Source organism: Elgaria multicarinata, chromosome 3 (genome assembly GCF_023053635.1).
Source record: "Elgaria multicarinata webbii isolate HBS135686 ecotype San Diego chromosome 3, rElgMul1.1.pri, whole genome shotgun sequence".
Classification (NCBI taxonomy): Eukaryota; Metazoa; Chordata; class Lepidosauria; order Squamata; family Anguidae; genus Elgaria; species Elgaria multicarinata.
Genome location: NC_086173.1, coordinates 30,880,506 through 30,896,434, shown reverse-complemented (window position 1 = coordinate 30,896,434; position 15,929 = coordinate 30,880,506). Strand labels below are relative to the sequence as shown.

The following is a 15,929-nucleotide window of genomic DNA, read 5'->3' as shown; positions in this document are numbered from 1 at the left end:
GTTGAGTGTGTGTGTGTGTGTGTGTGTGTGTGTGTGTGTGTATGCCTTGCCTTTTGTTTTTAAAGTTGTGCTGATATTTGATTATTGGGATTTACCTTTTTAGACCACATTTTGCAAATACTGATAGTTTGTTCACTACCTGAATTAATCTTATTTTGCAGCCATTGTCAACTAAAAAATGTACATGTTGCTAGCCAGGCCTTTCTTACAGTTTTTAATAAGTCTTCAAAACAGTTTTTAATAAGTCTTCAAAAGAGGGACGGGAGAATGGGACAAGATGCATTATTAGGGGACCTATGACAATTTGCAAGAACTGAATAATTTGCAGCCTATAAATATTAAAGTGAACTGAAGATCTGCCCAAACTTCTGAATACAACTTAATGTTACAAAATTGGGATCTAATTATGGGAGAATTGATGTCTTGAACATAGCAAGCTGGAACACAGGACACAGACTGAGTCACCCTGGGTCTAAGGTGACCATATGAAAAAGAGGACAGGGCTCCTGTATCTTTAACAGTTGTATAGAAAGGGGGAATTTCAGCAGGTGTCATTTGTATGCATGTAGCACCTGGTGAAATTCTCTTTTCATCACAACAATTAAAGCTTCAGGAGCCCTGCCCCCTTTTGTATCTGGTCACTCTAGTGTAGCTCCTGTAGCTTTAACTGTTGTGATGAAGAGAGAATTTCACCAGGTGCAATTTCACCAGGGGAATGTATGTCCTGTGCTGTGTTGCATCTGTGTGTGTTTTGTTTGTTTTGGCATGCTCTATTTTGCCTTGTGTGTACGCACACATCTTTTGTGTTTGCTTGTGTGTATGTTTGTTTCTCTGAGTATCACTAGTTTGTCTTCTATGCAATGGGTATTTTGTTGCACATTTTAAGGGTAAATATGTGATCTGGCATTTAAGACTCAGATTTTCAGACCCCTCACCTCTGCCTTGTACTCAAGTTTCTTGGCCAAGTTATTTGCCTCTGAGCTTCAACGAATTGTCTTCTGTGAAATGAGTAATGAATCAGAAAAAAGGGGGGTTCAAAAGAGTCACATTGTGTTCTGATCACAGTTCCCAGCTCTTCTTTGTACATAGGTTTTTCAGCAAGTTACTTTTCTTTTACTCTCATCAGTTTGCCTTCTGGTGTGTGTGTGTGTGTGTGTGTGTGTGTGTGTGTGTGTGTGTGTGTTCACCAGCCACGCCCATCATGGCAACCATTTTGTGAATGGGCAAGTCTCCCATGGCAGCCATTTTGTGAGAGAGCCCATATTTCTTAACATTCTAAATGTGTCCACTAAGCCATAAGGATTGAGGACTTTAATACAACACATGTGATTGCTGCTGATTGTATAGAAGTGTCTGATTGTAAGCATTGGTTGGAGGAACAAAGATCTATCTTGCCAAGAATCTACCTGTAGAAGGGTTTGGTAAGCCAAGAAGCAAACAAAAAGGATCTCACCCCCTCCGGTCACCTGTTCCCTGTTCTATATAGTTCCCCAGGCCCGTTGGAAGGTTCATCCAAAAGCAAAATGTGTTTTGTGTCACGAGACATCATGGTGCTGGGATTGCTGAGGTGGGTTAGGGGCAAGATATTCTGGTCTAGACAGTTTTGAGGACGAGAGAGAGAGTAACTACCCCATGGCCAATATATTTCTATGTCAAAGCAATGTTTATTTTTATTTAAAAGAAATCTCATGATTTCCAGTCAGGATCATGATGGGATACAACCATGTGATTTTTGACACTTTGTGCTATGCTTATGATTAGGGCACAGCACACTGGTACAAAAGCTTGCGATGGTTTTGACATTAACTTTAGGTTAATGTCCTAATGTGCAGCTGACCTGTGGAATTCACAAAACCCAACAGTTCAGTTCCACACCAAAACACAATGACCTGTGGGATCCAAACAGCAGATTGGGTGCACACATAGTTCATGTTAACTGAGAGCTTGATGGACCTCAACACCAACACCACCCCATGTCCATTGAAACTGCACCTAGAACAAACCCTATAGCCCCTTTTACTAAACAGGAGGGGGAGATCAGTAGTGATGTTCATGTTGCCTTTCAAAGAAGCTAGTCTGCTCTTACCAGTCTTCTCAAAGACAACATCTGATAATCCTTCAAGAAACCCTTTGGTTCCTTAGAACACAAAGCCAACGCCATTGCTTTGGAGGACACTGAGCCGATGTTTAGAAGAAAGTCACATCTTGGGGAGGGAATTTGTTTTCTGGAGGGGAGAGGAGGGGAGAAAAACAGTGCCAGCTGTTCGTGGTGGGTGGCAATCAATACTTCTTCTTTGCTTTGCAGATCACCAGTGTGTAACTGAGGAAGGTGGTAGACCACAAAGGAATAGGCCATTGCCACTGAAACCACCATGGGCAGGCAGAAGAACAACAAACGCTGCTTGCTGTGAGCAGGCTGGATGACCGATGCTAGTAGTGAAGGAGAGCGAGGCACATCATCCACCCTAGATGAGTCAGATCCAGAACTATACTATGAGGAAAGCGAAGAGGATGATGAGAGTGAGAATGAGAGCCACTTCGAAACTTCAGAGACCAGCAGCATCCTGTCTGATGACTCTGTTTACCCTGTGTATGAACATGCTGCCTCCACCGATAATGATGGCGTGGAGCTCACGTTCTACCAGCGCTGTCTCAAGAACGATGCAAAGCTGTTACTGGAGAAAATTGACAGGGGGGTGACCCAGGAGGAAGTCATGGAACTTGACATCAATGGACGGGTAATTGGAGACTCACACACCCCGACCCCGATGAAGCGCATAAGAGATAGTGATGAAATGGCTTTGGGGTGGAAAGAAAGCATGGCTCAAATGGGCTCTAGTTGTCAGACAGAACAGAGCTACAGACCAATGGCACTTCTTCTTGGGTCCAAGAAGCCATCTCCTAGCATTGCTGACTCCGAGAGATGGGCAGGGCAAATCGTCTCAGCCATGCTGCGAGCACAGCATGCCTTGTAGCATCTGCACCATAAAGTGGCCATCTAATAGCTCCATTATTTGTGAAGCCAGAACATTTTTCATGGAGGAGGTGTGCTTGGATGGCACAAAGGCATCCAAAGGCATGAATTAACCAGGCAGTTATCTGAGGGAGGCCCTTGGTCACACTCACTGGTCCGAGAGTTGCACTGTCTCGAGCTGATGCACCGGGGCAGGGCAGGGGCTTCTTTGCAGCCTTTTCTCCTTGGAGTCCATAGCTAAGGATTGAAACTGTGCCTGTGCTGTTGTACTGAACTACAGCTCCACATAGGGACCCTTTAAACTAATGGGCTATAGGACCCAGGCTCCACACATTGGAGTTGGAGGAGGTGAGAGGGAATGTCATATGCCCTTCGGAGGCAAAGCCCCCATCATGGACTACTTTTCTATCTTCTCCTGTTCCTGCATAGTTAGAGGCTGTGCTGAGAAGCAGGAGCCCTGAGTTCTAGTCCTGCTTCTCCCCCCATTTTCCATCCCTAATTATTTTTGCTGGCAGAACACCCAAGAAGCAGGGTTTTTTGGTTTTATAGAGGCCACTTGTACATTTCCTAGGGACAGAACTTGAATTCCCATCTCCTGTTGCCCAGTGCATTGCTTTTTCACATTGAGCTATTGATGGCCAGGAACAAGGAGCTGGAGGAAAAGGCTCAATGGGAGTTGTTAACCCACCAAAGGTCCAGGGGAGGCTGAGAACCTTATATACTCACTGCCAGCCCCTCTTCTTCTTGGTCCTCAGCTGGGTCACTGCTTATAGCTGGATCCTCTCCCTCCTCCCAGCTAGACACTTCCTCCTGAGTAGACCCCCCTGGCAATAGAGCCTTCTGGCAGCCAAATGGGTGTTCTAACTGTGACTCTGGGCTTCCCACCAGGTCCGCTGCTGCCTTTGCTCTTGTGGCCCAGGGTGCAAAGGAGGAGAACTGGAGATCAAAGCCAGGCTTGGCATGAGGCCGGAGGAATTATGGAGAGGCCTAGGGGAGGCATCCCTCAGATGGGGCTCTCCAGGGCTAGATCTACACTACTCCTTTACAGCGGTATTGAAGTGCACTGAGAACTGTGGGGGCACAATCCACATTCCATATACAGCTTTCATAGTGTTATTTCCTGCTTTTTATTCCACATCCATAATGATTTGACCCAAGGTGTAGATCTGGCCCAGCTTGCCTTTGTTTCCTTCTGGTCTTCAGTCCAAGAGAGGTTCTCCATGGAGTTCCAAACATCTTCCTCTGAAGAAGGTTTTCCACTGTTAGGGTCAGACAGGACCCTGACACCAAGTCACACTGTTGCCTCCTGTGAAGGCGCTGCTGCGGCTTCCGTTCTGCCTCCACCCTCATGGTTCCCTCCTCCCTTCCTTACAAAATGCTCGTTCTCCTTACACAGACACACACACCCCATAAAGAGATGTTAGGTTTTATTTTATGAATATTACCTTTGACAAAGCATTGCCACCTTATCAGGATGCAAAGCATTCTCCTGGACATCCTGTGGGTTCTGCTTGCAAGTTTACTGGGTCATGGCAGGCTTTGATGGAGCAGATGCTGTCTTCCATTCATGGCAGAACCATTGTGCATTATGCGTGGGAGGAGGTATGGACTTGATTGCACAATGATCTCATGGCATTCTGGCAATCACCACTTTCCATGGATGGTTGCATACCCTCAGATATGCAATGTCAGGATGGATGGATAGTGGAGTTTCCAGGGATGCCGTGGGAGCAGCTGTTATTGCTACATTAAACCCTATTTTTCTAAGGGCATCCACATTTTGGGGGGGACTTGGTTGCCGAGAGAGCATAGGAGTATGACCACATACCACTGGTGTTCAGGGCCAGCCCTACCATTAAGCAAAGGGATATGACTGGCTCAGGCAGCAGATGCTTGACAGCAGCCCCTCACCAATTCCTCATGAACACTCTGGCTATTCCCCTCGGTTCGAGGACAGAGCTACATATGCCATACAATCTCTCCTGGGTCCCCTATGTAACCCGTTGCCTCAGATGTTGGTGGATGCTATCCCATTGTTGATGTTGAAATAGGATTCAGTTATCAGTCCACTCAGCTTCTGTATGTGGATTGGAGAGTGCAGGGGCCATCTTGTCCTTTGCCTCAGGTAGCAAAATGTCTTGGGCCAGCCCTATTGGTGAAGCAACTGGCAGCAGACTGGGACCATAGGATAAAGTTACCTGAGGAAATGGATGGGCAAGAAAGAGCCAATGTGTGGGAGAGGGTATCATTTTGCTTAGGTGGCTGAATCTTAACACCTGTTCCCTCTTCCTCCACAGAATGGTCTATTGGTGGCATGTTTCAAGGGCTTCGTAGACATTGTCATTGTTCTCAGCAAATGCCCCTACATAGATATCAATCATCAGGATAACGATGGAAACACGGCACTCATGGTAGCAGCTCAGGCAGGTAGGAAATGTTCTACTTTCATCCAGTGGCCAGTGGTGGTATCCAGGGACATGGAAGATTCCAACAGTGGGCATGTGGCCAGAATTTAAAAGCAGAAAAGGGAAGAGTGCAGTTCCATGTTGTGTGCGAGGGAGCTGTGAAATCCAGTGGTGGAAATAAACTGAGCAGTATCCAACTAGGAACAGAGATTAGGTAAAAGAGCAACAAGATAAATACGACAAGATGCAAGTGAGGAGATGAATGTAGATTAATCTGTGTGCACCAGTTGCTGGGGAAGTAAGCCTGTGTGCACCAGTTGCTGGGGAACATGGGTGGGAGGGTGCTGTTGCACCATGTCCTGCTTGTTCATCCCTGGCTGATGGCTGGTTGGCCACTGTGTGAACAGAGTGCTGGACTAGATGGACTGTTGGTCTGATCCAGCATCAGGGCTCTTCTTATGTTCTTATTATTTACTCCCAGGGTTCTTGATATATGTATTACCAATTTTGATCATTCTTCCAAATCAATACATTTCAGTCTTGCAAATTAATTGATTAAGAAGGAAGGATCATTGGTTAAGTTTATGTTGGTGTCCCAAAAGTCAAGGCTTGAATAACCTGTACCTGAAAATAATATTGGAAGCTAAAGATTTTATGATGTTCTCAACATGTGGTAGAAACAGGGCTGGGCAACTTGTGGCCCTCAGATGTTTTGGCTTACAACTCCCATGAACGATGCCTCACAGTTTGCCTCTGTGGGTTAGGGTTGATGGAAGTTGTAGGCCAAGACATCTGGAGGGCCTCAAGTTGCCCACCCATGTGACAGGTAGACAGTAATCTTATTTATCTGTTGTCTGCTGGCATACCATTTGCAAGTCCCATCTGCCCAATGGCCATTAGCCAAAGAAGGGGTTCTTGCAGAGGCAGGAGGCCCACTAACTCTGAAGATTTAATCAACTGAATTTAAAAGTGACCGCTTTCCTCTATCACCCTTAATTTAACTGGCAAAGTAACGTTAATGTTTCACTGTGAAAGTGTGCGGGGGGGGGGGGCAAAAATGCTTTAAATAAATAAATACACTTGAATGGAGACCATAGGTGCTTCCGTACAAGGCTTTTATAGTGCAATTGCCCTGCCTCATTCACAGAATTTGGGGTGGGTGGGCAGATGAGGGTGTCTTCAGTTCATAGCCCTCCTGTGTTTCCCTATTGCTTCTTCCATCTTTTTTCTAACACAGATAATCCATTAAAGAGGAAAAGAGGGAATATGGTACATGGTGTCATCTGATTGCTAGCACTAAGAGCTGTCTGTCTGGAAATGCTGTAAAAGTCTGTTTCAAATAAACAGTAAAATACACATGTATGGAGACTATGGCCATAGCTAGACAGGGCGATATCCCGGGGCAATCCCTGGGATCGTCTCTGTGCATTCACATGACGCACAGGGGATCCCTGGAGCAGGGAGGGATGCTCCTCCCTTTCCCCCGGATCTAGCCCTAGCCTTTGAGTCCACTTTTTCCACGAAACAACATTGGTTCCTGCCTGACATCAACAGGCAGGGAGTTTCATAGAGAGGGAACCAAATCACTAAAGGCTCTGTTCCGTGTGGATTCCAAACGGACTGCAGGTCCATGCGGAGTCACCAGGAGCCCCTCATCTGATGACGTCAGTGACTGGGCACTCTGAAAATGGGGAAGTCACTTTCTCAGTTATGATTCTCGGTTATGAATCTTCTGGCCACATGGATGTGTATAGGAAAAGAGCCACCTGGGGGTTGTCTTGACAAGGGGAAAGCCCCGGGATGGCTCCGCAGTGGCGCTGGGTCATTTATATGACGCAGCAGCCATTGCGGAGCCATCCCAGGGCTTTCCCCTGAAGCTCCAAATTTTAAAAGTCGGGGGCTTACCCCGACTTTTTCCTCTTGCAGCGAGGCGACGATGGCATCTGCCGTCTGTGGCCTTGCTCCGGTGTCTCGTCGGAGGCATGTCCCGGTCAACAGCAGCCCCTGATTGGTCGCCATCGCCAGACAGGGAGGAGGGGGCTGGCCAGCGAGCTGAATGGCCGCTGGAATGCCTCCGTGCATCCTCCATCGTCAGCAAGAAACGGTGGGTGAGAAGCTTCGGGGGGGGGGGAACGGGTGTGTGTGTGTGTGGAAGGACACCCAATGCAGCGACACAGCAGTGCAGCGCAGCAAAGAAGAATGGAATGGGGGGGTGGCGGCTCTTCCTCCTCTTCCCCGTTATGGTTTCCAACCCTGCGCTTGCTCCTTGCCGTGAGGACAACCCGGCAGGAGCGCAAGTGCAGGATAGTGGGGGCTCGAGGCACCAAGGTGACCTCGTATAAACACACACACACGTATATATATATGGAGAAAGGGCTGACTGGGATTGCTGGCAAGAACTTAGACGAAACGATCTGCAGGTTCCCACTCTGCTTCTATCAATTATGGTCAAGATCTCTAAAATCCAGAAGCAGGTTAATAATAAATAAATATTTATATAGAAGTAAAATGAGTTTATTGAAAGGTGTCAATTGACTCAGGTCAGACATGGCCACTCTTCTGTGAGAATTAGGCCACCAAACTGTATCATCGCAGTAAAGATCACATTTGATTAATGCCCTGAACTCACAAACTGCACATTTTAATTCAGGTCTCTTGGCATTCCGAACACGCAAAGCTGTTATCACGTCATGCTTCCTTCCCTTCCCAGTTTATTTATCCGTTCAGTGCTCTGTAATTTGTTTGTGCAGATTGTGATTGATAGAGAGCATAACTACAAAACAGAGCCAACGTTAAAAACTCAAGACAGTTGCTTTTTTGGCTAATTCCCACTCCCTACTGAAGCCCCCTATGCCCCACAAAAGTCTGCAATGATGGCTTTGGATTCAGAGTATGAGATGGTGCCAGGGTCTGCACGGAGAAGGAGGAAGAATCAGAGAAAATTGCCGCCTCAACCCGCAGTGTTGACACTGTGCTCAACATCTAAGGTCCTCCTCCGAGTGCCTACTCCAAGGGAAGCTCGGAGGATGGCAACAAGGGAGAGGGCCTTTTCAGTGGTGGCCCCCCGACTGTGGAATGATCTCCCCGATGAGGCTCACCTGGCGCCAACATTGTTATCTTTTCAGCGCCAGGTCAAGACTTTTCTCTTCTCCCAGGCATTTTAACAGTATTTTAACAGCATTTAACAACGTTAAGTTTGTTTTTAATGGACCCCACAATTGTTGTTTTTAAATGGATACTGTTGTTTTTATACTGTTTTTATGTGTGTGTGTGTGTGTTTTTAAATTGTATACTTTTAATGTTTACTATTTTTAAATGTTGTAAACCGCCCAGAGAGCTTCGGCTGTGGGGCGGTATATAAATGTAATTAAATAAATAAAAATAAATAAATTCCCCTTCGCCAATCAAGGGCCCTTCTACTCACAGTGGATCTGTTCTGGATCTGACCCATTAGATGTAGAGCAGTGGGACCTCTTTGGAGTCATTCTCACTTCATTCAGCCGAAATATATATTTCCCTCCCCAGGATTGAACTCTGGAAAATAATAAATAACATAATATTGAAGTTCTGTTTGTAGAAGCAATTAGTTGTGCACAGCACTGATTGGCTCATACCTATGTCATTACCAAGAAACTTCCCGCCAATGTTCCTCCAACCAGGAAAATTGCATTTCTTTAAAGTTTACTTTTTAAAATGAAAAGCACTTTTAAAAACAGAACTTTCTGAAGCATTGGAAGAGTTAAGAATGACTCTTGAACCATTGTTTGATTTGCTGGAGTGATCTCAGTGGAAGCCGGACTCCCACCACAGCTGAAGATTTTTTTAAGAAAAGAAAAGAAAAGATGACTGTCTTCATTCAAAATTTAGTAGAATGCTGAAAAGGGCGAATTCACATTAGAGGGCTATCAATGTAATCTCAATAGCCTGTATCGAAATAACCAAAACCGCTTCTAAAGAATTCAGTGAATCAAAGACTCAAAGAATTGGCAACACTTTTACAGGGGCCTGGAACTGGGGATGGGGGTGGTTTTGGGTTAATTGTATATACACTAAAATTTAAGAATGCTGAAGTTCAAATAGGGAGAATTCTAATATATTTAAGAATGCTAAAATAGTAAATATAACATATAGGCGAAAGATTTATACGATCCGAAGAGAAACCATATATTTCAACTTAAACAGGTTGGTTCATGCAACCAGCTTGGGGGCTGAATTTGGGCAAGGGCTCAGTGACAGAGAACTTGTTTAGCATGCAGAATGCTCCAGGTTTGATCCCCGCCATCCCCAAGTAGGGCTGGGGGAAACTCCTGTCTGAAACTCCAGAGAGCCTTTGCCGGGGGGTTCCAGACAAGTGAGTAGATGGACAAATGGTCTGACTCATTATAAGGCAGCTTCCTATGTTTCTTACTTTCAATTCCTTGTGAATGGCAAAATGATTTTTGATGTGTTTGTTCCATTTATATCCTAACCTCCTTCTAAAACGCAAGTCCTTTACATGACTGTCAACCTCCAGGGCCTCTCCTATCCTTTCTGGCCATTATAGTGACTTTATTCTCAATGTAGAAAATGCTATAAATTTGTTTTATTGGGCTCCAACTGTTGGCAAATTTCTGGAATCCCACTATATCACAGCTATCCCATGGTGCCATCTAGGGGCTGTATAATGAAACTTATAGAACTTGCCCAGAAAGAAAATTCCTTGGGGGGAAAACAGGTGTAAATAGCTGATCTTAATCTCACAAGGAATCCAGAAACAGAAGCCCTGTTAGAGGTGAAGGATTTTAGCCTCGTGTAATGAAGCCCATAGTTCCCCAACAACTGTTTTATCTTACCCACAATGCTGTTACTTAGGTCAGGCCAAGAGAGAGAGTGACTGGCTCAGGCTCACCCAAAGAGCTTCATGGCTGAGTGGGGATTTGAACTCAGGTCTGCCTGGTCCCAGTCGATCACTCCAACCACAGCACCACACTGGCTCTCAGTTGCAGTTAACTGATTCAATCTCTGGAATGTGCATGCCGGTGTCTTAGCTCACACCTAGCCACGCTGATGATTTGTGTTGATGTCAAGTTGATAGACAGGATCTGTCTGCTCCATTCTGGTTCCATCTATACAGACAAAGAAAAGTCTGTGTAGAGCAGCGGTTCTCAACCTGTGGGTTGCGACCCCTTTGGGGGTCGAACGACCCTTTCACAGAGGTCGCCTAAGACCATCGGGAAACACATATTTCCGATGGTCTTAGGAACCGAGCTACATAATTTTGCTACATAATAGTAGCAAAATTACAGTTATGAAGTAGCAACGAAAATAATTTTATGGTTGGGGGTCACCACAACATGAGGAACTGTATTAAAGGGTCGCGGCATTAGGAAGGTTGAGAACCACTGGTGTAGAGTAAAAGTTCAGCCCCTGAAACTGGACTTAGAAGTCAATTATGATTTGTGCATTAACAACTGTAGTGTTTAGTGCGGTCCTTTGTGTCATCTTTCCCAACTTGGCACTTTCAGATATGTTGGACTTCAACTCCCTGGAGGGCACCAGGTCAGGGAAGACTGTAGCAATGCATGCTAAATATCTCTTGCAGGAGAAGGGTTGCATTCCTAATGCTGTTTCCTCTCTCCCTCTTGCCATGAAGGACACATCACTATTCTTAACTATCTCCTGAACTACTACCCAGAACTAGAGCTTGAGAAGCGAGACCTCCGGGGCCTGACGGCGCTCATGAAGGCAGCGGTGCAAGGGAGGAACGATTGTGTTGCAGCTTTGCTCATGGCAGGTATATTATTCCTCATTAGCCGGTTCAGGTTTTAATTATTTTTAAAAACATTGGTTGCTAACCCTCAAATGCTAAAGCGGATGTGTTGAAATTAATAGAGATAGGCCCAGCATCAGAAGTCTGGCCGAGTGGGGGACTAGAACCCGGATCTCCCAACTCCCAGTCCAACACCTTCGCCATTACACCACTCTGGCTCTCTTACCTTGGGTTTACCGGACAATGGCAATCAACCACAATCTGAGCAGTGCTCAACAGTGGCTACATCTAGCTGCAATTTAATGTCCCACAATTCCCTGGAGTGATATCATATCAAGGGCATTGTGGGAAATTAGTATGGCAGGTAGACCCAGCACAGCTCAGAGATTCAGGCAGGCATCGACAGTGGGCTTTGCCAGGATGCTGTGGTCTTGGCCGCTACCCAAGGATGCCAAGTGCTGCCGCTGGCCTTCTCATGAGCATGTGGCTGACACCCCATGGAAAGCCCTAACTACGGAAACAAATTGGCTCCTGTTCTCTTACTAGTCGGCCTCAGAAACAAATGCAGTTGCCCTGGTTGAACAAAACCAAACAAACCAAACAGTGGGGGCTGGATTTGTTTGAAAACAAAGGAAGAGATTATTTTATTTTAATTTATTTATTTATTTATTGCATTTTACCACCCAGTAGCCGAAGCTCTCTGAGCGGTTCACGACAATTAAAGCCACCAAATACAAGACAATAACATACAGACAATAAAATGCAATATAAAAGCTTAAACAACAATATAAAAATAATAACCAAACAGTAACTAGCAATAGTGCAAAAAATATATTAAAATACAATACCAGTTCTAAAATAAACTGGAAAAACTAAAATGCTTGGGAGGATAAAAAGGTCTTTCTCTGGCACTGAAACCAGCACAGATTATTCCAGGTCTGAGTTTAAAAATGATCCTTAAATAATCAGTGGGCTTTTCACTCACCTCTTTTCAACACTGGTTAACTCACATTGCTCATAACCTCTGATAAGGCCTGTGTGGATTGAGGCCGTTTCTACACCAGCCCTATATCTCGGGATCATCCCTGGGCATCCAAATGACACACAGGGGATCCCGGGAGCAGGCAGCGATGATCCCTCCATTTTCCTGGGACAGTCCTTAGGTGTAGAAAGGGCCTGAGAGCTGGCGCTGTACTCCTACATCCTGCTCCAAGGCTAAGGATGGAAACCAGAAGCTCTGGCTCCCCCATTCTAAATGCCTTTTTGATTAGGGTCTACAGCCATCTGCTGGCCATTAGGGTGCACAACAGACTTTAATCCTTGCTTCCATTATCATGTTCTGTGACAGTCACAGTGTGTCAGATATCCCGGTCCCTCAAGGCAAGCAAACATTCTGGCAAACTGACACAGGACACCCAAATCAGTGAGACTTCTTTATTGCAGGAAATCCCACAGCAAAGCTTAATTGTTACACACTTCAGAAATCATATAGCTGATGGCCAGTAGCTCTAGGTTTCAAGAAGTTCCAGAACAGTCAGAAGCTGAACACAAGGGAAGGTCAATCCATACACAGGTTCCAAACCCGGCCAAGGGAGGGGGATGATTCTTGACATGATCCCTCAGGCAATCAAAGGAGCAAATGCTTGAAAGGCCTAACAAACCACCCAAAGAGAGCTAGTCCAACCTCGCATCATATGTTGATAACTCAAAGGCAACATGGCCAAGGCTTAAACAAGATCACAAGGAAAGGTAAACCCCCAAGCAGAGGAGAGAAAGTCCAACAATCAATGATCAAACCTAATTTGCCAGTGCACTGAGCTGATGACAAAGATACACAATCTACAGCAAACGAGAGTTCAAGTCTATGAAAAGCCTCACAGTACTTTTTCATGTCATGTTCTTAGTAATCCAAAGTTCTACTTAGGAGGGAGCATGTGCAGAGTGCCCCCAGAGTCTCAGACAATGATGGATCCAAAGAGGGAGGTTTTCCAAGAATGCAGAGGAGATGTTCCTAGCAAAGTCTCCTCACCTTTGCACCAACTTAAAAAGGGAGGCATAGGCCTCTTCCAGACCACTTGACAGACAGGGGCTTTGGCCTTTCAGCAATGTCCCTGTCCAAACAAGGCGGCACTGCTCAGCCCATCAAGATGACGCTTCAACCTGGGCAACCCATCTGTAAATCCCCACCTATCGATATCTCACAGACAGCTTCTCTTCCAAGGCCGAGGCAGGTAGGTGGCTTGCGGGGAATGCTGATATAGATCAGCTCATACAGATTGTAAAATTCCAGAGGCCAAATAGGCCCAAAGCCTTCCAGACTACTTCTAATTTTAAATAGACACCACTATGAAAGAGCTGGTGTCGTTCCTGTATAGCTAAATGTTCCTGTAATGTTACAGCACCAAAAAAGGCGTGGAAGGAAAGGGGGAGGCACATTTATTGTGCCCATTGTAATCTCAGAACGACTGTGAAAGAAGAAAGCCCACTAAGGGAGAAGAGTTTTTTGTTTAATATAGAGATGCTGATTGGCAGACCCAGCAACTTTTAAAGTGTGTGTGTGTGTGTGTGTGTGTGTGTGTGTGTGTGTGTGTGACAGAGAGGGAGGGAGGGAGGGAGGGGGGAATTCAACCATCATTAGTCTCTTTCCCTCTACCCTCAAAATAGCATGAATTGTTTCAAGCCACTCACCAGTGAACTCCTTTAGCCACGTTTTGAGGTCCTCCCCCACCTCGCAAATGCCCCCTTGCATCAGGCAAATCCCAAAATTGGGCAAAGGGAATTCAGGGCCCCTTAAAAGCTTCATCCCACGTACCTGCTTCCCTCGGATTATCCCCGTAGCGCTAAGCTTTCGCGGTTGTTGTTTTTGCTACCGGGCGACAGCGATCCTTTGCATACCAGGAAGTAAGTTTAAGGGGGGGATGTAAAAAATCATTAAAAATCAATGGATGACCCAATTCAATTCAAATTTGGTATGCTTAAAGCTCTTCCTAATATCTATTACTGTGCCAATTTTGGTGTCTTTATCTTTAAAGCTTACACAGCTGTAAGCATTTCTTTAAAATCCTGCTCCTGCGCCCCGGCGGCGGCTCGGAAGATACACTCAAAAAGTAGGGGCTAAATACCGCGAATCTTTTTGCTTTTTTGCACAATTAAGGCAGGATGCATGGGAGTACTTCACAATCAAAGCAGATTATAAGGTGGAAAACCTCTGAGGCTTTGCATGCAGTTCGCAGTGATTGCACAGTATAGCGCTGGTGTGATAAAGCTCTAAGAGAGCCCACTCTGTTGCTTCTCTGACTGCCATTTGGAAATGCAGGACACTATCAAAGGGAAGGGGCAAAAGCTGGATTTCTAACCACTTGCGCTTCCTCTTAGGAGCTGACCTGGCGGCAGTGGACCCAATAAAAGGAAACACAGCACGGGAATGGGCAGCCTTGACTGGGCGCTTTGAAACTATCATACGGATCCGAACCCTTCTGGAGCGCCCTTGTGCCGAGCAATTCTCTAGCAAGTACTTGCCCCAGTGGCCTGCGCTGCCGCAGTTGGTGGCACAAGCCCTAGCCACCAAATCCAGAGCCCAGCGGCTGTCGGATAAAATCTGTGGCACCTTCAAGATCAATTTTCCACACGACCCCGAGCCAGATGGTGTGATGGATCACATGGTGCGCATGACCACTTGCTTGGCCAGCCCGTTTGTGGGCACTGCTTGCCAAACTGTCTGCCCCGACAGCCCACCAGAAGTGGGCAAGCAGAGACTCTCAGTGCCGGAGATCCTCCAGGAATACACACCAGATCCTGATGCCAAATCCTCCGCCGGCGAGTCATCCTGCAACGGCCAGCTCATGACGCCGACCCGGGTCCTGGTGCCCTACAAACAACCCAGTACCATTGTGAAGATCCTGTCCTTTCCCCTGCGCATCCACCGCAACAGCGTCTTCCCCGGGGGGGTCCCCAAAATCCAACTCACCAAGTCGCCTGCCCAGTCGGTTCCCAAAGATAACAAGCCTCAGCACTCCAAGGACAAGAACAAGCTGGAGTTGCCAAAGTGGCGGTACAAGGAGCTCAAGGAGCAGAAGAAGAAAGCAGAAGAAGAATCAGGGAAGCCCAAGAAAGAGAAGGGCAAGGGCAGGGGGAAAGGCAAAGGCAAAGGCAAAAGGTCATAACGCTTGGCGGTGTGGGCCAGGGAGGGAACTCCCACTCTGAAGTCGAAATCTACTCAGGGGTTTAGATAATGCTGTTATTACCCACACATAATATTTGATCATCTCTTGATCAAGCTAAAGAGATGTGGGATGTGACATGCTGGAGGTGGAGGGAATGGGGCTTATTATCATGATAGCAGTCGGCTACTCTGCCAGTGTGGTACATCAGCAGGAGCTAACTTCTGCTCCTGCTTCCATGCCACCAAAGCTTGCAGCTTGTAAACTAAAAAATGAAGGGGGGCAGGTGAGAGAGAGAGAGAGAGAGAGAGCTGCCATCTCTCATTCATTCTCCCTGCAGAAATTAGAAAGTCCTGAAGGGGCGTAGTTTAACAGAGCCCTGATACTCCAGGGGGCTGGCTTGATGATGTCTTTGTCCCTGGGTGACTCTGAATCTACGTTGCATCTGTTATATTATGCAGCTGCAGATTCGAAGCCACCCTGGGGCAAAGAGGTGAAGATGCGTGGCTGAAAAGTTGGGGACTTGCGCTGACTTTTCCAGCCAGAACAAGGTCAGCCCAGCTCTTCCATCGTTCCTGGGTGGAACGTGGCCTCCTATTGATCGCCGAAAGCCACGGGAGGGGGAAGAGTGGGCCTGGTGA

General features: G+C 46.3%; 1 protein-coding gene across 1 annotated transcript; it reads left to right on the top strand.

Moving 5' to 3' along the window:
- Nucleotides 1-2,420: 2,420 nt before the first annotated feature.
- On the top strand, nt 2,421-15,291 carry ANKRD33 (ankyrin repeat domain 33). The gene is made up of 4 exons (XM_063121455.1): nt 2,421-2,738; nt 5,272-5,401; nt 11,012-11,152; nt 14,504-15,291. Exons 1-4 carry the CDS (start codon nt 2,421-2,423, stop codon nt 15,289-15,291), a joined length of 1,377 nt encoding a protein of 458 aa, XP_062977525.1.
- The last annotated feature ends 638 nt before the right edge of the window (nt 15,292-15,929 follow it).